A 22,287-nucleotide genomic window follows, 5' to 3' on the forward strand; every position below is an offset into this window, starting at 1 on the left:
AGGCATATTATACTTTATTATAGTATAAAGCTGAAGAGTTTGTTTGTTTGCGCTTATCTCCGTAGGAAGGCTATATCCTTTTGGATTGAGAGAGAGAGAGAGAGAGAGAGAGAGAGAGAGAGAGAGAGGAGAGAGAGAGAGAGAGAGAGAGAGAGAGAGAGAGAGAGAGAGAGAGAGGGAGAGAGAGAAAAGGAGAGAGAGAGAGAGAGAGAGAGAGAGAGAGAGAGAGAGAGAGAGAGAGAGAGAGAGAGAGAGAGAGAGAGAGAGAGAAAGTCTAGGCTATAAAACCTCATCAAACAACATGATTAATAGGAGCAATCATGTCATATATCATAAAAGAGGAGGTCCCAGGTACTTATAGTTAAGAAATGGTTTAAGTGAAGTTGGTTAAAACGGCGCTACAAGTCTTATATAAAAGAAGATGAACACCAGGTATCGTGGCTGTCATCTGAAGACTGTTTTAATTTAAAAAAATATTGGAAGAACCCAAGACCCCTTGGACTCACTTATATCGAATGACACAACCATATCAATATTATCCAATTTTAGATTACCATTTACCCACACTTACACTGCGAAAACGTACTTTACACTTCAATAAAACACAGTGAAATAAAGACAGAAAGGACATTTTACCGCTCCATACACTCCGTAATACAATCAGTATCATATCTGCATTCCTACTCTATGACACAAACAAGTCACTAATGTAGTTGGCAACACAACAAAGCAAGTACTCGTAGACTGCGCGCGCGCCGGCGATCAAAGGGCGATCGCGATCGTTTCAATTTAATCCGTCGTTCGATATTTGAATTGAAGTGAATCGGTGTGTGATATTTTTTTTTATTAATTTTAATTGTGATTTAAAATTGGATTGGATGTTCTTTTTTTAAATAGAGGTATGTAACGATATTTTTATTGTTTTTTTTTTAATTTTTAAGGGTAGAGTGACGTATATTTTGGCTTTAATAATTAAAAAAGTAACAGTAGTTATTGTAATTATTTGACTGTGTCCTGTTAAGATTTGGATTATGAAATTATAGAGTCCTGGATAGTTCTCGATTCGAACAATTTATTATACAACAGTACAGTAAATTCTTAGTATGTAGTAACTATAGGAAACACAAAATCTACGACTATGTCTGGACTCTGGAGTACAGCAATAGGCTCGTTCCCAACTACAATACGGTGATAACAATAAAATTGCAATTTATTTTATGTACTTTGTACATCGTGTAGTCAGTATAATGACGTTAAGACTAAGTACATAGATAAAGTACCATATTTTATGCATTTACTTTAAGATATTAATCTTGTGTTTACTCGTAAATCAATACTAGAGTAATAAAGTTGCTATTTACTTGTTTGAACATGTTCATATTGATAAATATAGTATGATTTAAAAAAAATAAAATAATTTTCTACTTTTTTTAATCCAATTCAAATACCAAATACCTTGGATCAATCTCCATTTTTGACAGAAGCTATATATAACTAATGTCGAAAATCGATCTTAATCTTAACGATTTTAGATTGCACTCGTTATCTAAATCGACAGTATACTGCCAATTCTGTTCTTAATAGTACTATTTTGAAATTGATAGCGATTTCGTATCACGGGCAGGTAGTGAATATGTAAAATGGAAAAAATATATTATAAAATTAATTAGTTTCATGTTAAATATTTCATTTATCGAGAAAGGCTACAGGCTACAAAACATCACGCTGCGATCAATAGGATCCATAGGAACCGTGCAGGAGTATCTAGTAGTAATACTTATTAATATTTATAGTTATGAATGAATATATTCTTGTTTGAAGTATACACTAGGTATATTCAAATATTATTACATACTAGCTTTTGCCCGCGACTTCGTTCGCGTGGAATAGTGACTTCCGGCAAATTTTTGGTTTTAAACACATAGTTCCCGATCTCGCGGGATCTCTTCAAAAATGAGATGTGGAAGATATTCCAGGGAACTCTTCAAAAATCAACATAATGAGCTCTGCGTTTGAATTTAATAGATGTATACTCACTTAGGGCATTGAAAAAATAGTTTAAAAACGGACTTAAACTAACTTAAAACTAAAGAAAGCTACGAATTACGAATTTATAACAATTAAAAAACCGGCCAAGTGCGAGTCGGACTCGCTCATGAAGGGTTCCGTAACAGCAAGTAGATGACATAATATAAAAGTTGTAAAATAACTTGGTTTTACATAGTGTTTGTATGAACGACAAAGTTATATTTGCGGTTTTTGAAAATGTTTTATTTCTTAAAAACTAATAATGATATCTCGTTCAAACCAATTTTCCTTGTTAGTTTCTATTGAAATCTACAGCATATATTTTGTTCAGTTTTCTCACTCTCTTATTTTAAAAGTTAGAGGGGGGGACACACATTTTTCCACTTTGGAAGCGTCTAACTTTCAAACGATTGATTTTGACGAAAAGTGGTTTTAGGAACCTTAATGTCTTTTTTAAAGACCTATCCATAGACACCCATCACGGATATGTAAGCTGAAAAAATTTTTTTTTTGAATCAGTTCCATGTATGGAGTGCCCCCCTTTAATTTTTAAATTTATTAATTTTTATTCTAAATTCTAATAGCGGTTACCGAAATACACCATCTTACTAAGTTTCAACTATGTAGGCCCAACAGTTTCGGAAATAAATGGCTGTGACATACGGACGGACGGACATGACGAATCTATAAGGGTTCCGTTTTTTGCCATTTGGCTACGGAACCCTAAAAAAGAAACTATATTACAACCTATCCTCTATGCTATAATAACCAAGCTTAAACTAAATAATTTAAAAGAAACGACTTAAATCTAATCTAATTAATTTATAAATTAGACTTACAATTTTATTAAAAAAACTAACTACAGTAACTACTAATAATCGATATCAAACTAAACCTACGTTAAATAGTTTAATCTTTGAAGGGATAAGCGAACGTACAAGGATCCGGTGCATTAGCAACTATTATCAAATCATTGATGATGCAATCTGTTATCAAGCTATGCATTAATATTTATCTAAACATTTAGAATTGTAAGATTGTCGTGTTTATTTGTGTTATTGTTGTAGTTTACTATTTATTAGACACAAAACATTATGTATTGAGTGAATACTTTTTACTCTATTTCGGAGATTTGAACTAACAGAGAAGTCTTGTTCGGCTATCAAACTCGTGACCATTTTCTTAATAATCAATGAGACAGTATATTGATATGAGGGGGAAATCATACCTTTTTAATTTATTCTACTCGATGAATTAAAACAATAACAGAGAGAAGCCGTGTAACGATCGACATAGAAGATTTATAAATAATTTATTTCTTATTTTATTTTTTGATTTTTGAAATAAGCCGTATATCTATGTCCTTTCTAAGGTTCTAAACTAGTCTGCACCAAATTTCAACCAAATCCGTCAAATAGTTGCGGAGAATTAATGGTATAAGCATAGCTTGTTCGACGTGATTCCAATTTGAAATAACTTTTATATTTATGAACCAGACATAATCAAACACCCCTGTTAAGCATACATTTCATCCCGATCCCTTTAGCCGTTTTGTCGTGATTGACGTAACAAACATACACACAAAAGACAAACAGACATTTAGACATAACAGACAAACAGATAATCGAATATTAATAGTTCGACATACATAAGATACATGTTTTTAAATTAAAAATATTATTTTCCTCCTAAAAACAAATCAGTATTCTAGTACGGGTATTTCCTTATCGATAATCATTGATGATGCAATTTTATCATTTTATGCATTTATTTTTAACGGAATAGTACAAAAACTATTATTATGTTTATAATAATGTGTTATTATATATTTAAATGTGTACGAGGTAAAGAAGATGATATATTGACCTATTGTATTTACTCGTGACTACTTAATCAGTAAGGCAGTCTAGATAGTGAAGACGAATTATTAACATTTAGCTCGTGGGGTAGAAAGTAGCCTATATGTTGACCCGGAGTTGCAGACTGCCCAGGTCTAGCGAGTTACCAAGCAGGGTAGGAACGGGGAGGTTTTCAGTAAGAGTCTGTCACTCTCTCTCACTCGCCCAAGGCGGGAGAAGTCATTGTATAATTAATTCCTCAGTCAAAAAAAATACTTATATATTATTTTAAAACCCTGTTCTACATTTCATTCCGATCCCTTTAGCCGCTTTGTCGTGATTGACTAACCAACATACACACAAACTAGTAAGTTAATCGAATATTAAGAGTTATACTTAAATAAATGTTTTTAAATTAAAATATTATTTATCCTCCCAAAATCAAGCCAGTGTTCTAGTACGGGTATTTCCTTATCAGTAACAACGTTTTATCCTTTTAGTTTATTTTTACAGAATAGTACAAAAACTATTATTATGTTTATAATAATGTGTTATTATATATTTAAATGTGTACGAGGTAAAGAAGATGATATATTGACCTATTGTTTTATATATATTTAGTGTTGGGAACTGAAAGTAATAAAATTACTATTTGTGTAATCATTCTATTTTCAAATCATACTATAATTAAGTAGCTAACAAAAAGTATTTAAAGTTTCTGAAATACTAAAGTAGGTACAACATTTAAATTAATGCTAATTCTTAGTCACAAAAAAATACTAATTAGTATTTTAAAACGTCAGATACGCAGGCGATAATAACGGATTAAGATTGTTTTAAAATGTGATTACATTTGTACTTAGGACTTTTCTTGATGATATTTTATTTTATTTTCTGTTGTGAAAATCAGCCGTCAGTTCATGTACTTCTTATACATATAACAAGGAGAAAGCGTCCCTTAAAACAACTATTTTATAAAGTTGTATCGTAAGCGTTGTTTATTAATTATTGTACATAAGTATCTACATATCACAACCAAACTCGAAACAGCAATTTAAGTATGTTTTAAACAAGATTACACAAGTCAATTCCGGACGGGAACCGAATCTGTGACACGTTACGCAGCAGCCAGTCGTCCTCCAGTCGACCAGTCAAGCATACCTACCTAGTACCTAGTCAGTTAAATAAATAAAATCTACAACATATTAATTGACATATCATTTTAAGTGTGGGAGAGCCATGCTTCGGCATGAAAGGGCCGGCCGGCTCGACCGGACTCATAGAAAACCGACGTGAACAACGCTTGCGTTGTTTTTCGATGTGTGAGTGAGGCCGAAGCCTCGATTACCTCCTTCCCAATGTTCCTAATCCCTGATTCCCCAACAACCCTTAAATTCCTAACCCCAAAAGGCCAGCAACGCACTTGTAACACCTCTGATATTTCAGGTGTCCATGGGCGGCGGCAATAGCTTACTATCAGATGGTATAAGCCGGTGAATCTGCTTGTTCACCGGCTTATACCATAAAAAAGGCACGATTCACGAAAATATATTTGCGAAACTAAGGTCAAAGAATTTAAAACTAGAACAAATATCCTTAAAAAATCGAAAGATTAATGTTAATTAGATATTGTTATTACGATAAGACAATAAATAACATTCTAATTACTTTAATTATCGAACTGATAGAAATATCTTTGATTATATTTGTACTAACAATCGAGTGCTTATAAACGTGATTTAGTGTAAATTTCAGGTATAACGTAAAACCATAATAGTATTTATACATAATCACAAATTTTGAGATTGATAGTGACCAAAAGTCAGCTCATTTCCAAGAAAAAAAATTGCTTTGTGTGGTGTCAAAATAATCTTAGAAAGTAGGTATATATAACTCGTAAAAAGTCACATTGGTACTTGCCGTTGGTAGGTTTCCAGTCCGCGCCCTCATGCATGAGAAGCGGGCATCTTAAACCCACGGACAACCACGACGACACAATCAAACAGTCACTAAAATCATATCAAACAAAAGCAACAACGTCACGCCTTTTATCCTCAAAGGGGTAGGCAGAGGTACACATTACGGCACGTAATGCCGCTATACAATGTACACCCACTTTTCACCCTTTGTGTTATAGGCAAGTCCCATGTAATAGGGGATGAGCCTATTGTCATATACTGGGCACAATTTCGTACTCCGTGCTATTACTGCGAAATTTTCGAAAACCCGAAAAAAGCCCAGTAGTACAGAACCTGAAACCTCTTGTCCGGCAGTCGCACTTATGACCTCTAGACTAACGAGGCAGTCTATTTAATTGAAATCAATCCCCAATTAAATCAGTAGTAAGTTTGTATAAATAACAAGAAAATGGTCCTTTATCTGTCTATAAGAATAAACAAAGGTTCTGTTTATCTGTATGAGATGTAACGAGAACTGTACAAGTGACACACGCAGGCACTCTCTCGACTGGAAATAATAACAATATTCAATAGGCTTTTCCTTCGACTTTTCTTTTGTATAATTTTATTATGTTTATACTGATTTTGATATTTTTCACTACAATTGTTATCACACATTCCTTCCCTAAATGATTATTCTCATATTACAAACGTCAAACTTGTTATTATACTAATCACACAACATTTTCCAATTAAAACAACGTCCGTATTCCCGAAAAAATTGTTGCTGTACCTGTATATTGAGTACAATGAGATTTAAACTAACAATATCGGCTCTATCAGTAACCAATACGCTCCTTGGCCCGAATAAACCAACCATTCAGAGCGCCGAACGCAATCTCTTTTCGAATACTATAAACGTAAAGTAAACTCATACTAAGGGTACTGTACTATCTCTAAAGCTGATGTCATGTGGAGAAGAACCTAATATGGTCAGATATAAACGCATTAACAATCGTACAAACTTTTATTTACAGACAGACAATCCAATAACAAATTGTATCAATGTTATTTACGATAAACAAAATACACTTTCCTTTACCGTTGTTAAGTACAAATGTCACATTGTGAAACGGCCCATAAAACATCGTTCCTCCAACGTAAATATTGAGTTATGACGTCATACCGCTCAAATCGTGACCCATTCGGCCTCGAAACACTTTCGTGAAAAGCAATTATCAACCTTATTCGAATTGCTATACGGTTGTAATTAAGGATCTTAGGGTTGTTGAACACTGAGGCGTAATGCCTGGGTAATCTAGGGCTTAGGACGATCGTATTAAGGCTGGTTCTAATGACAGACTTATAGAGATAAAGCTGATGCCAACATTGGGTAATTTCCTCCGCTGTAATAAACGTGTTGCTGAGACAAAATTAACGTTTAAGAGACGCTGTTAAGACCTGTTGTTAAAAAGTGACAATGAGTCGACTTGGATTAACAGAATTTATTGTTGAGTTTCTTCCAAAATGTTGAAGAAAATACGTGTAAAAGTGATTAAGTATTTCACTTCACATTCATACCAGACAATCAGTACGACAATTTTAAGACTCAGTAACATAACACATTCTTCAAATTAAACAGACGTTCAGCCACTAAACAGTTTCACTGCTTACCTACACAAACTATTCTGTATTAATCCATGACAAGTTTTAACTGATTGTCATCCTTACACCACTAAAGATAAGGTTCCAATTATGTGGTCAGTAAAACGCGAAGTCATGTTTAACATGAAATAGTGTTGCACTCTAGTGTGTAATTGCGCTAACAATTGGTGCAACAACTGTTGTTCTAAATAACGAATGAATCGAATCATTGTTACATTTTGTAACTTATTAGCACCTTGGCAAAGGAAAATATGATACTCGTACTATCACTACTTCAATTAATTGTTCTCTATTCTTTCCTTCAGATACTGTTCAATTAAAAAAAGTGTGGGAGAGCCATGCTACGTCACGAATAGTCCCGCTCGACCGGAATGATACTACGACCTCACAGAAAACCGATGTAAAACAACTCTTGTTTTGTGTAAATGAGGTTACCGGAGGCCCAATTACCCTCCTTCCCAATCATCCCAATGCCCGATTCCGCAACAAAACTTAATTCCTAACCCCCAAAAAGCCGGTCACACTTCTGGTATTTCAAGTGTCTATGGGCGGTGGCGATTGCTTACCATCAGGTGATCCTTCAGCTCGTTTACCGGCTTATAACATAAAAAAAAACACTTATTTTCCACACGACAAGTACAACCGATAATAAATTAGAACCCAACATCAACACCAATATAAATCGTTTCCAAAATTCTCAGTACTGGTACGAAATTCTAAGAGAGTAATTTAATGGAGTCGGATATCTGATGGATTAATTTCAATTAAGTAGTCTAGGAATAAGACTGTCAGTGAAACTGGAATCTCGTTCCAAATTGTGTTTTTTTTCTGGCAAACGAGCAAATGGATCACCTGATGGTAAGCAATCGCCGCCGCCCATGGGCACCTGAAACACCAGAGGCGTTACAAGTGCATTGTCGGCCTTTTGGAGATAAGGAATTTAAGTGTTGTTGAAGAATTGAGGATTAGGAAAGGGGACAATTACGCCTCCGGTAACCTGACTAAAACAACGAAACATAACGCAAGCGTTGTTTCACGTCGGTTTTTTGTAAGGCCCCATGGTATCACTCCAGTGACCCGGCCTATTCGTGCCGAAGCATGGCTCTCCTACACTTAAATTATGAGTTCGTAAAAGAAGAACGAACAAGAAACTTCATGTAACTCTTCATGTAAAATATTAATTTTATTATAGAAGTCGTGATTAAAATATACGTTTATTAAACAAATGTTTTCGTTGCCGGTATATCTACTACTGTAAGACTTGAAATTCCTGTCTGAATTACCTACATAAATGATGAAGAAATATGGAGCGAACCGAATGTCATTATACACTATCAACGTAATTGCGCCTGATTGATACGTGGGCGCAACGGTATTGTCACTAAGGAATTCTACAGACACTACGAATTATTATTTCCTAGTATTTTTATAAGCAAGCAAACACTTTACATTATGGTAAGCAAACAGCGTTGGCCATTGACACCCACAGAGATAAAGGAGTTATAAATGCGTTGCCGGCCGGAACACTACTGTTAACTTCACTTACATGGCGAATTATTAAAGATTTCAAAAATGTTTCAATAAAATATAAAAAAATTACAAAGTAATATTTCATTAACCAATTTTATACAATAGGGTCACCCCTTATTACATGGGACTTATAACACAAATGATGAAAAGTGCGTGTACATTGTATAGCGGCATTCGTGTCATAACATCTCTGCCTACTTCTTCGGGGATAAAAAGCTTGACGTTGCATAAATAAAATAGTAAGTATTTTAAAAATCATCACAGTGATAAAAGGTAATCCAAAAATATAACTACAATTACCTAATAAAGCTTTAGTTAGCCATGTCACAGAGTATTAGCATTTATTAAACATCATTCTAAAAATATAGGCATTAAAGAGACATAATCTCTATACAACATGAGTCGCATAATTTTGCCAATAAAACTAAATGAGTAGAGCGCGGTCGCACGAAAGTCGCCCGTGTGTGAACGGCCTAATAAAAACTGATTGATGTATTAACTTCGAGTTGTCATTTTATTAAATGGCTAGTGGCCAGTGTTATTTAAAAATGTAATTTTGGAAAAAGAACGTTCACATAGACTTTTTTTTGTGAGTTTATCACAATCTCACTTCTTTATTATCTGAATAAATAAAAATAAAACATACAGACATCTTGCAAAATTGAATTAAAAAAAGAATGTTTGATTATAATCAAAGTCTTTTCATTTATCTGGCGGAGTGATTTAAATGTTTAGAATTTAGTGTCTCGATAATTACCTTATTTAATTCGTATTCGTATAAGTCACACACACACACTCCGGAGCTGCGGACAACCTACTTACCGGGGCTCCGGGTCGAAAAGCAGAAGTAGGAACGTGGTGGATTTAAGTCAGTAAGAGTCTAACACTCGCCTCACCCAGGGTGGGAGAAGTATTTTGGACAATTTGCCCACCTTAAAAAAAGTCGTACACACACACACAAACTCTCTCTGCTAAACGTGATATTATGGTTTAGTTGTGTCCAAGAATAAAAAAAAATCCTTATCAGAAAAATATAGGATTTGAAATTGAATTCTACGGAAAATAGAAATATCAATTGTATTATAATTTCTTTACCTGCGACTGGGTAAGTGCCTAACAGAAATTGCGTATTGAAAGTTTAAAAAATACATTTTAAAAAATTATAAACGATTAGCAAGGCTATCACAAACATTAACACATTAAGTGCAATTTTTTTTATGGAACACGCCGGTATACGAGCAGACGTATCACCTGATGGAAAGCAATCGCCGCCGCTCATGGACGCTTGAACCACCAGAGGCGTTACAATTGCGTTGCGGGCCTTATGGGGTTAGGAATTTAAGGGTTGTTAAACAACGCTCAATCCCTGATTCCCATCAGGGATTGAGCGTTGTTTCGCGGCGGTTTTCTGTAAGGCCGTGGTATCACTCCGGTCGAGCCGGCCCATTCGTGCCGAAGCATGGCTCTTCTACACTTAGTCTATCACTCACATCACTCTGACTATTAAATCCTTCATCAGTTACTTTCGTATATGTTTCAAGTTAAACGATATTAATGAGCTCTATTCTATTTATCTACCAATCAAGCCCTTTCGTTAGATATCCATAATAGAGGTAGTAGAGAAAAAATCTACAATATATTGTATGGTCATCAACATTAAGAGTTCATTTTATCAAATCGATCTGTCGTCAGGAAGGAGGTACAATCCCAATTACTAAATTTGACCCAAACAAACAAATAAACAGGGCAAGCTAAACAAAACCGTTTAAAAAACCTGCAGCAGGAAATTGACACATGGTTGCATATAGTACGATATTGCAGTGTTGTCGTGCACCGTTAGGCATTACCTATGTTTTTCTAACCTCGTGGCTAGAGTCAAATGGTAGCTTGGTCCTTTGATACGGAAAATTGTGCGTCAATGCTTTTTGGGGGCGGGGGAATCATTCAATGACTTCTCGCATCTTGGGTGCGGCAAGAGTGTCAGACTCTTACTGACTAAAAACGTTAGAACTCCTGCTTTTCCCCGGCGGATCCCCGGTACCGGCTAAGTAGTCTGCAGCGCCTCATTTATCAAAATAGTTTCATGAAAAATATTAAAAAAAAAATATCTAAATATAACTTTAGGTAAAGGTCACCCTTTAATTTAGATAGTGTCAAATTAAGGGTAAAAACGCATCTTATCTATCTTTAATGTATGCTATTAACTTGCTAGACCAATTTGGTGGGCCGTAAAACGTTGTTATTACACACATTAATCTACTAAAATGTTTTTATTAAAATATTGATAAGACTGGCTTGTGAGACATTAAAAAAATCTAAATCATTCGTTGATGTTCAGAATGATTCGTTGGCTGAAATTGTCAATTACAATTCTCGGATAATATGTTTATATTCATTTATATGTAAGTCGAATGGCTCATTGGTCGAGTGGTTGCAAGTGCGACTGCTGGGCAAAGGGTTCGATTCCCGTATCGGGCAAAGTATTACTGTGCTTTTTTCAGTTTTTCGAAAATTTCTCGGTATTCTTCAATAGCAGTAATAGCACTACTAGCGGAGTCTGGAATTGTGTCCAATATATGGCAATAGGCTCACATCCTCATGGGACTTATAATGCAAATTAATAGTGAAAAGTGGGTGTACATTGTACCGTAAGGTGCGACGTTGCATATAAGTTAAATGATTAATTGACAGGTTTATTATGTTTAAGTTTAAACATAGTTTGGTTTAAGTAAAATATATTGAAGTTTACAAAATGTACTATGCCTCTGTCTACCATACAAGTTTAAATATTACGTCTACACAACTCTTTCACCAAAAAATTTTGGAAAAAAAATTAAAAAACTGATCCAACACGATAAAGCCGTGAATAAAAATTATAGTTATTTGAACAATATTAAAAGGATTCTATATAACTTAAGTGTAAGCCGCAGCTTTACCGCAACTTAACGTTCTTGACCGTTCGGGGCTGAAGGTTAACTTACTCGTAACGTATACGAAGGTCGCAGCTTCGAGTCCCGACGGGGAGGTTTATGAAATTGTATTGGTCTCGTTATGAGTCCGTGGGACATTGGTTGGGTATGCCAAATAAAGTGTAAAGATTTTTTGGTAAAATTCGCAAAGAATATGAATTATTAGTATTTTCTAGAAAAATTGTCAAAAGTTACGATGTTTGGTGTAGGACTTAAATAATTTATTTTACAAGTTAAAGGCTTATCTTACCAAAGACACTCACGTCTACTATGCATCTATTTTTTTTGGAATCGAACGAAATTTTTTGAACGTTGCAAATACTATAGATCAATGATAAACGATTCCTTTTATGTTTGAAAAATCCTTTTTTATGATGGTGGGAAACCTTCAAAAAGCGTCTAGCTTTCTGGAGATAAAAGACTAGAGAGTGTGGGATTTTTACCTCATCAAAACCACCCCGATGGTCTTTCTCAGCAGAGACCAAGTAAGGGGCACCGGGTCCTCTATTAGATTTGCTCCAACAGTTAGAAAAACACATAAGAAAAATAAATAATAAGAAAGTATTCTTACAAATAACCTCCAGAATAAAAAAACAAAATACAATCAATATATCGTAATATTTATTTCTTTTTCCAGGTATCCATGCAGTTTCACAAATAGGACGGGATATAAAATTCCAAGATGGTGGTTGTAAGCAAGCAGCTGTTCGACGCAGCGTGTCGCGATGCCCATTGCAGTGTCATGACGCATCCCTGGAACGAAAGCTGTCTCAAAGCGTGCCCAGGGTTGTACAAGGATGCTGTTATTGGCAGTGCCAAGTTCTACTCTATTATTTACCTTGTAAGTATCCAAATTGAAAATCAAGTTTAACCGCCGTACTCAAGGTCATTTAATTTACTTAACCCAATCCTAAGATTTTTTTTCCATACAAATCATTGCTTAAGAAAAGTTTAAGGAATCATTAAATGTTTCTGAGTGTGACAGTAAGGCTGACGCCTGAACACTTGAACAGCTGAATCTACAAACTCAAATCTTTGTACAGAGATGTGTGACTTTGATAGTGTTAAATGATTATTTTTACTATTACTATACAGTATACATATCTATAGTTTTGTTAATCCTTTCTTGGGTTTCAAAACATAACAACATGTCGTACGAGACAGTTATACTCTACAAGAATAGTTTTCTCAACAAAAGAAGAATTTTCTATAACTTCCATACTAGGTAGGAGAATTGAACTTAAATATGTGAGAGTTAAATAGATTTTGCAACATTTTCCAGGCACAAATCCTGATGCGAGGAAAGAAGATGATGAAGAAAGAGCAATGGATCAAAATGGGTGAATACTACGTGCGGTCTACGATGCTAGGGTTGATGGTCACATCGGTAGCTCCTAACATCAGTTGTTTACTTAGGTAAGGTATGTGAGCGTGTTCTCTTTGTTCTATGAAACTCAATACATCACGTATTGAGTTTACATTAGTATTCATTTCTAGTTTAAATTATAAGTCAAAGTCAAAGTCAAAGTAAAGTTAAAGTCAAAAACAAAGTCAAAATGAAAGTCAAAATCAAAGTCAAAGTCAAGTCAAAGTCAAACGACTTCATTAATATTCCATGATGATAGTCCATTGCTTGGCCATGATCCTCCTCTAAATAAAAGAGGTTCTTGCAGGAGAGGGCCACTCAACGATCTCTGTTAAATCTGTCGAGCATGAGTCGGCTCTTATGACACCCACGTATAGAGTAAGCGTGGCAAAAAGATTTATACAGCAAGCATAAAGACTTTTATCACTATATATTTTTGGGTACCTTTTTTCAGATAGGTAAATATTAGTATGATAAATGTATAACTGACGCCTTAAATTACGATCATAGCAAGTAGCACCGATATTCATTGTTCCAGAAAAATGTTAGGAGATAAATTCTATACTTCAACGTATTTGTACATACCTTTTGCTGTGAGTGGACTCTTCATATACTTGGAGCCGCCTAGCAGAAGAGGATTGGTCATCAATCTGTTTTGCAACTTGGTAAGTGGATTAAGTCATAGCTCTAGAAGTCACACAGCCGTATTCAGACTTATTAAATGGTTACTTAACCTAGTTTTTAGCTATTGTTTTCGGAACAAAATCGTTAGTAAGGAATAGTTTAAGTAATCATTAAATGCCTCTGATTACAGCTGTAAGTTATTCATTAGTTGAACTTGACACTTTATGGTGACTTAAATCATACTAGAAGTAATGAACTTAAGACGGGATATTTACTATATTTATTTATGTTTATGAGTTTTCCCAATCTACTATTTACACAACAACCAATAATTTGTGAACTTCTATTTGTTTAATAATTACTTATTTAATTGTATTATTTCGTCGACGTTCACTCCTTCGACATAATTTTATAAAATTTCGTAACCAGCACTCCATAAAACATTAATACTTGTAACACCAACAAAATATATTATATTAAAAATAGACGTAAGAATCTTTCAAGGAGAAAAATATATGATATTTTCTCGAACGTTATGCTCTTTTTCACGGTCCAAGAGACATCAAGTCATGTATGTTGAATCGTCAGAAATGTTCAAAGATGTCCACCTGACACGCGTACTAAGTTCTGTAGGGAAACGGTTTAACTGTATCTGTATGTATAGATATTAATGTTTTTTGTTACGTCACACCTTTTATCCCCGAAGAGGTAGGCAGAAGTGTGCATTACGGCTCATAATGTCACTTTACAATTTACACTTACTTTTCACTATTTGTGTTATAATTTTCATGTAATAGAGGGTGAACCTATTGTCATATACTGGGCATAATTCCAAACTCTGTGCTACTACTGAGAAATTTTTGAAAAACCGAAAAATCCCAGTAATTTTTGCCTGGCCCGGGAATCGAACCTGAGAGGCCCCTCGCGACAGTTGTGTTACGGTAATAAGTTTACTTAAATACTCTTATTAATGGCATTATAGTTCATCTCTTTGTCGTTTAGATATTACGTTAGATGCTTCTAATTTTATTTAATATTCTGTTATGCTATATTTTGCACCTAAGTTAAAACCACTCTTTTGTTGGATTCCAGGTGATCGAGTACTACATAAAAGTATTGGAGAGAGCTGGATTCCCGGCTGTGACGAGAACACACCAGACGCTGATGTTCATGTTAGGCAGTGCCTTGCTGTTCTACCTCATGAGGCTAGAAGGAGACAAGAAGGAGAGGACTGCATTGTTTTGGTAAGATATTTATACTTATTTATTATTCACCAACATGACACTAGTACAACAAAATACGAGAATGAACAGTTCTCAGGACTTACAGTCCTGAGAACTGTTATGGCAATGCGCACTACCGTGCGACATGCACCAAAAAAAAAAATATAAGTGCAAGGATAAAACATCCACTTATATGTAAAGGCTTGATCGGAGAGAGCTCTTGCACGGTATCTGTCTTGGTCAGTTAGTAAGTTTCTTAGTCGAATTTTACTTTATTTGCATTCTACTATGGTTTCACCGCATGACTTAAAATTTGGCTTAATTAATGGCAGCTTTAATGAGATTCTTATAATCTTTATAAACTTTAGATTTTTTTAATATTGCAATCTGTGTCCCGGTTTCTTTTACTAATCTCAAGGTCATAAAATCCTGAATCTAATAAATCACTTTTTACAGTAATGAATTTTATTATTCGTATAAAATATTTAAAAGATAAAACAAAAACGCAAATAATACTAACAGGAATGTATAAAATGCGTATGCAACAATATACACATACCTATCGCTGGCTATAATTTCGTATAATGGTCCGATGGCCAATGGTAGATAGAAAACAATGAATGCACTGACAACAATGTCATGGTTTGAATAAACATTGCTATCACAGTTCGTTGGCACCATATCTAATCAGAGTCAGCGTCCGGCCTTTGCTGTGTCAAAGTCCGTACTACAGACTACAGGTGTTGAGGTGATCTCCTTTGTGGGCTTTGTATTTCATGTTATCCACTAAATAATCTTCACAAACTTACAAAGGTATCGATGTTATTTATTTTGTATGATAACTACTACTTTTTTAATCCGATGACTTAATGTGCTTTCCGGGGTATTCTACTACTACTAAATTTTTAGCCAGTTCGGAAATCATCCTGTGACTTGTCCCGACTTGGGCGTGGCGAGAGGGTGTGTCAGACTCTTACTGACTAAAAACCACCCCGTATTTATTTCAGATTTTCGAACCGGACCCCCGGTAACCCGCTAGGTAGTCCGTAGCTTACTGGGCCCCATCATGGTGGCATTTGTAGCACCCAATCTAGTAAACAAAGTATTGTTTACTTTACCAATCACAAATTCTAGGCTACTGGACTAACTAGCTACGCGAGTACTTATGACGTAAAATTGAAATCAAAATAAGGCATTAATTATCAGTTAAATACCATTACTTCGATAACATTTTGAGCCTAAACAAATATTTACAGAGATAAGTATTACATGTACTATGCAGGACATGTTCTTGTGTACTTTACTCAAGTGCATTAAATTATGAAGATAAGAAATGCAGTTACTTGTAATCTGAACTATGATACTTGCATACCCATGCAATGTTTAATTAATATTAAACATTTTATACAATAATTCATTAATATACATAATATTAATTGTTTATTCAGAATCATATATTCAGATAAAGGGTAAATAGAGCTACAAAAATATACCCAATCCTCAAAACCTCAACAATCCTCAAATTTCTAAACCTCAAAAGACCGACAACGCACTTGTAACGCCTCTGGTGTTTCGGGTGTTCATGGGCGGCGCCGATTGCTTGCCATCAGGTGATCCGTTTGCTTGTTTACCGGCTTATAACATAAAACAAAAAAAAAAAAACAAAAAATAAATAAATAAGAAGTTAATCCAGCTACTAATACTATCTATAAAAACAAAATCCACTGACCTGACAATAAAAAAAATACTTTTAAAAATATTCATACTAAAATATTTTAACTCAACAAAAAGCTTTTTAAAATGCTCATACAAAATAGAAAGCTGCTGAAAGTATTTAAATGTATCGAACGCTATAGTTTTGTTATTTTTATAAATTCCAATATTTCACTCACTTATAGACTTTCATAGTTTATGTGCAATGTTCGCATATTTTTTTGAGATTTATATGTTTTGTTTCCTGTGAAGTGGCAGCACTGTAGCTTTTCATCCTATTTGTTATGAATACATAGATTCGTTATTATAATGAATCACGTTATGTTTTTATTGAGTTATGTATGAGATAGATACTGATAGTATAAATGCTTAGTTGTATATAGATGTATGTAAATATCTACACACATAAAGGACATCACACCTTTCATCCTAAGGTCTGGTGAAAGAAATTGTCATTGTTATTGCCATCGTCCATGAAGTATTTTTTGTACGTAAATACAAGGTAGGTCTTATTCAATTCTGTTTTTGTATATTCCAGGCTATTTACTCCAGAAAAAGTAAAAAGAAAAACAATCGAATCGGAAAGTCCTTGTCCGCATAAAGGGAAATGTGAAAAATATGTTGCAAAGGTAAGTTGTAACCATTGTTTGTGTCGTTTGAATTCATTGAGTTTTCGAGGAAAGAGAGTAAAGATCAATAACTATAAGACATTTTTGTGGAAATGAGCTTAATAATGAGTGTTTCGATAACGCTTAATAACAAACAAACAAAGAAATTCGCCTATTACGCCACGACACACAAGTAGCCCAGAACACAGATATACAATAAAATTAAATAAATGGAGCGTCGCAGCGCAAAAGGCTGATGCTCAGCTTAATGCCCTGGCCTGGGCACAAAGACTCAAGTCCGCGGCGCTGATCATGGGCTCTTCTAGTTGTGTAGACTGATGAAGGCATTCCTTTTTTTGGTTTTTACATTAGTATATTCCGTGAACCGATATGCCTTCTGCAATACACATCATTAACTAAATAACACGGTTTACTCACGTAAATAAATGGAGAAAAGCTCTACTAGTTTCGAGTCACAGAGGGACTCTTCATCATGAACAGTGTGCGCAGACGCGGCGACGTCGCGCAATCTACTGATTGTAGGCTGCGGGATAATGCCTCACTGTAGTTATTATAAAAATACCTACACATCATCACGGTTAGAACGGGGCCTTAGTCTGCTATTACAATTGTGTCAGAATGGTCGATCACTGATCAGTGCAAGAGGGACGGAGCTATACAACCTACATAGCTCCGTCTCTCTTGCAATTGTAATAGCAGACTAAGGCCTCTGTTGTTGGATTAGCAGCTCTATATTATTAAATAACTAGCAAACCTGGCGAACTCCGTTTCGCCACCATGTCTTTTTTCCTAGTTTTTTTTAAATCGGTTCGTGCGTTCTGGAGTTATAGCGTCAGGAAGGAAAACCCGACTTATTTTTATATAATAGATAAAACTCTTTTTTTATTTTACAGGGTTTCGCAACATATTTTGGAGTGGGTCTCGGCATATCTCTAGCGAGACTGATCCTACCAAAAATTTCAACTCCTATTAAGGCGATATCGTCAATTAGAAGTAAACACTTCAAGCTAGCGATGTTCTTCGGCAGTTATATCGGTATTTACAGAGTACGACTAATTTAGTTTGTATAATAATTTTAATCTAAGTTTTAATAGACTAATGACTGATAACTGTGTACGTAATTTATGTTTAGGAGTTCTGATTTCTCCATAGTAGACAGTCTACTTCAATAGCATGGGCCTCTTCTATTAGAAAAAAAGTCACGCCTTTTATCCCCGAAAGGGTAGGCAGAGGTGAACATTACAATGTACACCCATTTTCCACCATTTTGTGTTATAAGTCCCATGTAATACGGGATGAGCCTATGGTCATATACTGGGCACAATTCTAAACTCCGTGCTATTACTGAGATTTTTTTCGAAAACCAAAAAAGCCCACTAATTATTTGCCTGACTCGGGAATCAATCCCTTGTCCATCAGTCGCAATTGCGACCACTCGACCAACGAAGCAGTTCTATTAGACATAATAAAATGTTTGATACATAAACAAAACTGACCTCCTTCATATACATAATATAATTAAATGCATAACTAGAGTAAAATGAAGAAGCGAACAAGTCTAAATTTGCACAATTCGTTTAATGTATTCTTACACAGTTATTAAAAAATATAAGCATATAAGCTACCTCTGCTCAACCCTAAAGGGAAAAATACGCGTGTTGTTATGTAGGCAATGCTGTTTATCGACGTCAGAGGAGCCAGCGGAGTGGAACAGTGCGGAAGCTGGTTAGAGCCAACTGCATACATTGTGCTATAGCCCTCGTTCCAACTTTCACCCCGCTAGCCACTTTGATCAAAAATTCAAACTGAATAATAACCTCTGTATGTGGATAGAAAGTAATGTTTTAATGTACAATATTGTTTGTTTGTGTTACCTACGTGATGACCAGGCTGGATTTAATGTAAAGAACTTCTTTCTCCTTTAACCTTAGTCCACTCGTTTGCCAATCGTGATCAACTTTCATGACTATGGACTATGAGATGGTACTAATGGTCTTACCTGTACTATTGTACTGTAATCATACCATTGTATTACGTATTTTAACCCTAGAAGGAGTTGGCAGAGGTCGTCACTTTCGATGTAGCATCTATTTATTAATTTAGTTATTAATACTTTATTGTACATCACATAAACATATTCGACTACATAAATAATCATAGTGTGCAATGAGCGGTCTTATCGCACGTCGAAATAGGTCGTCTAGTGTACAATTTTTACTACGCAACATCCATTATGTTTACTAGTTATGTTACGATGAGTCCTATGTAATAGGAGATGAACCTATTGTTGTCTTCAAACCTGTCAATAATAATATTTTGCTTTACATTACAGGCGGTGGTATGCTACTTGTGTCGTAAGAAAGGATTTGACTCGGCATTGTACGCGTTACCTGCTGGATATGCCGCGGGAATATCGTTCTTATTCAACCCTAGCTTAGGGTTGTCTATAGCGTCGTTGACTGCAGCATTCAAGGTATCTAGATTACTTTAATGGTCTTGAATTAACCTAAGCAACAGCATAACAGCCATTAAGTCGGAAAAGCTCAATAAAAAACTTATAATACTCCTTATACCTAATAACAATAGCAAATACTACTTTTCTCTCTGCTTTCTGATAGGTGGATACAGTCGACTCTCGTTAATTTGAAATTGGAGGGACTCTTTAAAATATCCGTAATGATTTCTACCAGTTCTAAGATCATTTTGTCCATTTCCTAAGAATTTAATGAGTTTAATGCCCATATATTCGAATTAACGGATCAGTTAGTAGTTAGTAGACTTGATCGATTTAGAAATATAAAGAGATTTTCTAGGGACCTCGCGATAACTTAGAATTATAGAGAGTTTCGAATTATCAAAAGAGAGAATTAAATTAACAATTAGTCGACTGTAAAATTATATATTTTTCTTTATTTAAGTATTGATAAAATTTTCTTTTCAGCTGTATTCAACAATTTTATACGAGAAGAAAATCTTGCCTTCAAATATACCTCTACCGGAGTTGCTATACTGTTTCTGCCAAGGAACGCTATTCAACGCTCGCATCTTGGATCCTGATGCATGCCCCAGCTATGTGTTCAATCTTATGAAGTCTTGCAGTAATGGACGGTTCGTACCTTTTTACAATGTTATAAGGTTGATTATCGCGTGATTTTAAGTGGGTTTTTTATACATGTTTTTGTATATTGAAGAGAAAATAAAAAGTTCGATGAATAATTAAAAAATCATCTTACATTTGAAAAAGTGATTAAAAATCAGTCATGTGCAATTCCTTAATGTGCATTTTTTTTTTAATTCCTGAATATAATACGGTTACTTTAAATTGATTCCTTGTTAATAACGTACATATAATATTGGTTCTACAAAAAATAAAAAGTAAAAGAAGCCTATGACTAATTCACAACACGAAGAGCCGATACTGAAACTTATAATAATATCTCAAAAAGTAATAATAAATTTCTTAGTAGCCATTTTTATTTCTTCACAGTTAGGTACTTTACATAGCCACCCATCATACTATGATTTATGAGACAGCTCATAGAAAGAGCTCGGGAGTGACCGATCACATTTTAATTTACTGATTATTTTTTGTTTTTATTCTTTTGTTTTCGTTTTTTTTTTATCGATGAAGTCTCTAATGGTCTTTTGGGTAAAATGTTTGGACGAATAGGTATTAAGATTTTTTATGTTTTGAAGTCCTTTTTTCTATGTTTTTGTAGTTAATAAGACCGAGCCAATATTCATCCTTGAACAGTTATTAGTTTTCAACGTAGTATAATTCACGTAACTGTTTAATAAGGAACTCGACTATAGTTTCAAGCCATGCTAGAGGCTCATATTCATGAGCAGCATTCCGCAACGTGGCGATAGTCAGGGTGCTACTGAATTGAAACAATGAGAATGAAGCATGGCTTGAATTGCATAATTATTAGTATAAAAAAACCTAACTGTTTATTTAATATTAATTACTGTACTCTTTTCTTGGATGTATAAATAGGTACAATATTATATAAACCTTTATGTAATTATTTGTTTCAGATCCGAACACGTATTCAAGAGTTTCTCTGAAGTAATTCGACGTGCGATGTAATATTTAGTTTAAGGAATTTTAGACCAAATATTTACAATTAATCGGTTGTATTTAAGACTTTAAAACAATCACAATTTTTTTATTAAATAATTTATTAAAATTGCGTCCGATCCGAATATAATTATCACCCTTAGTAAATGTAAAAGTTTGTTTGCATGTTTCTCCGTCAGTTATGCTGAAAATACTGAATGGATTTTGATGACATTTGGTACACAGACAGGGTATAAACTGACTTGGTTGATAGAATACTTTTTACCTCACGGCAACGCGGGAAAAGCCGTTGGCAGGAGCTAGGTTTAAATATGTAAATAACAGAGGTAATGGATTCCTATTCCGATAATTTTACCAAAGAAGTAAAAATATTGTGTGTAATGAAAATAGAGATCAAAGTTAAACAATAATAATACATTTAAAAAAAACGTTATCCCACACTACTACTTTCTTCTGGGTGCGTTTGAAAACATAAAAACCAGATCCGAAGCAACAATTCGTGGACCAAAACAAATGACCCACATTCGCAAAATTATTACCAATTTTTAATAAGAAATTATTTATATTTGTTTGTATGTAATATGAACAACTGATTGGATTATGTAATTATTATAAATAGATAACGTTATTGTTATACGGGTGATGAGTATCAAAGTTTATAAAAAAATAAAATAAAAACATTTCAAATCGATTCGATTGTTTTATTTTTTCAAACCAACACCT

At 34.5% G+C, this 22,287-nt stretch overlaps 1 protein-coding gene and 1 long non-coding RNA gene across 3 annotated transcripts in view; both read left to right on the forward strand.

The window, feature by feature from the left end:
• The window catches only part of LOC126912830 (uncharacterized), a 481,090-nt gene that overhangs the window by 346,349 nt on the left and 112,454 nt on the right, over window positions 1-22,287 (forward strand). The window lies entirely within an intron of this gene.
• On the forward strand, window positions 695-22,255 carry LOC118269943 (transmembrane protein 135). Its single transcript, XM_035585338.2, has 10 exons — window positions 695-899; window positions 12,566-12,769; window positions 13,211-13,344; window positions 13,833-13,959; window positions 15,011-15,162; window positions 17,393-17,483; window positions 18,377-18,529; window positions 19,816-19,956; window positions 20,425-20,591; window positions 21,522-22,255. The coding sequence occupies exons 2-10, from the start codon at window positions 12,611-12,613 to the stop codon at window positions 21,571-21,573; spliced, it is 1,176 nt and encodes a 391-aa protein (XP_035441231.2). The 5' UTR covers window positions 695-899; window positions 12,566-12,610; the 3' UTR covers window positions 21,574-22,255.

Source organism: Spodoptera frugiperda, chromosome 30, assembly GCF_023101765.2.
Source record: "Spodoptera frugiperda isolate SF20-4 chromosome 30, AGI-APGP_CSIRO_Sfru_2.0, whole genome shotgun sequence".
NCBI lineage: Eukaryota > Metazoa > Arthropoda > Insecta > Lepidoptera > Noctuidae > Spodoptera > Spodoptera frugiperda.

Excerpts from the sequence above, each read along its gene's own strand:
- LOC118269943 (XM_035585338.2), top strand. The coding sequence starts at position 12,611 with ATGGTGGTTGTAAGCAAGCAGCTGTTCGACGCAGCGTGTCGCGATGCC. Across the intron at positions 15,163-17,392 it reads GAGAGGACTGCATTGTTTTG|GCTATTTACTCCAGAAAAAG; the intron begins GTAAGATATTTA and ends TGTATATTCCAG. Across the intron at positions 20,592-21,521 it reads AAGTCTTGCAGTAATGGACG|ATCCGAACACGTATTCAAGA; the intron begins GTTCGTACCTTT and ends TATTTGTTTCAG.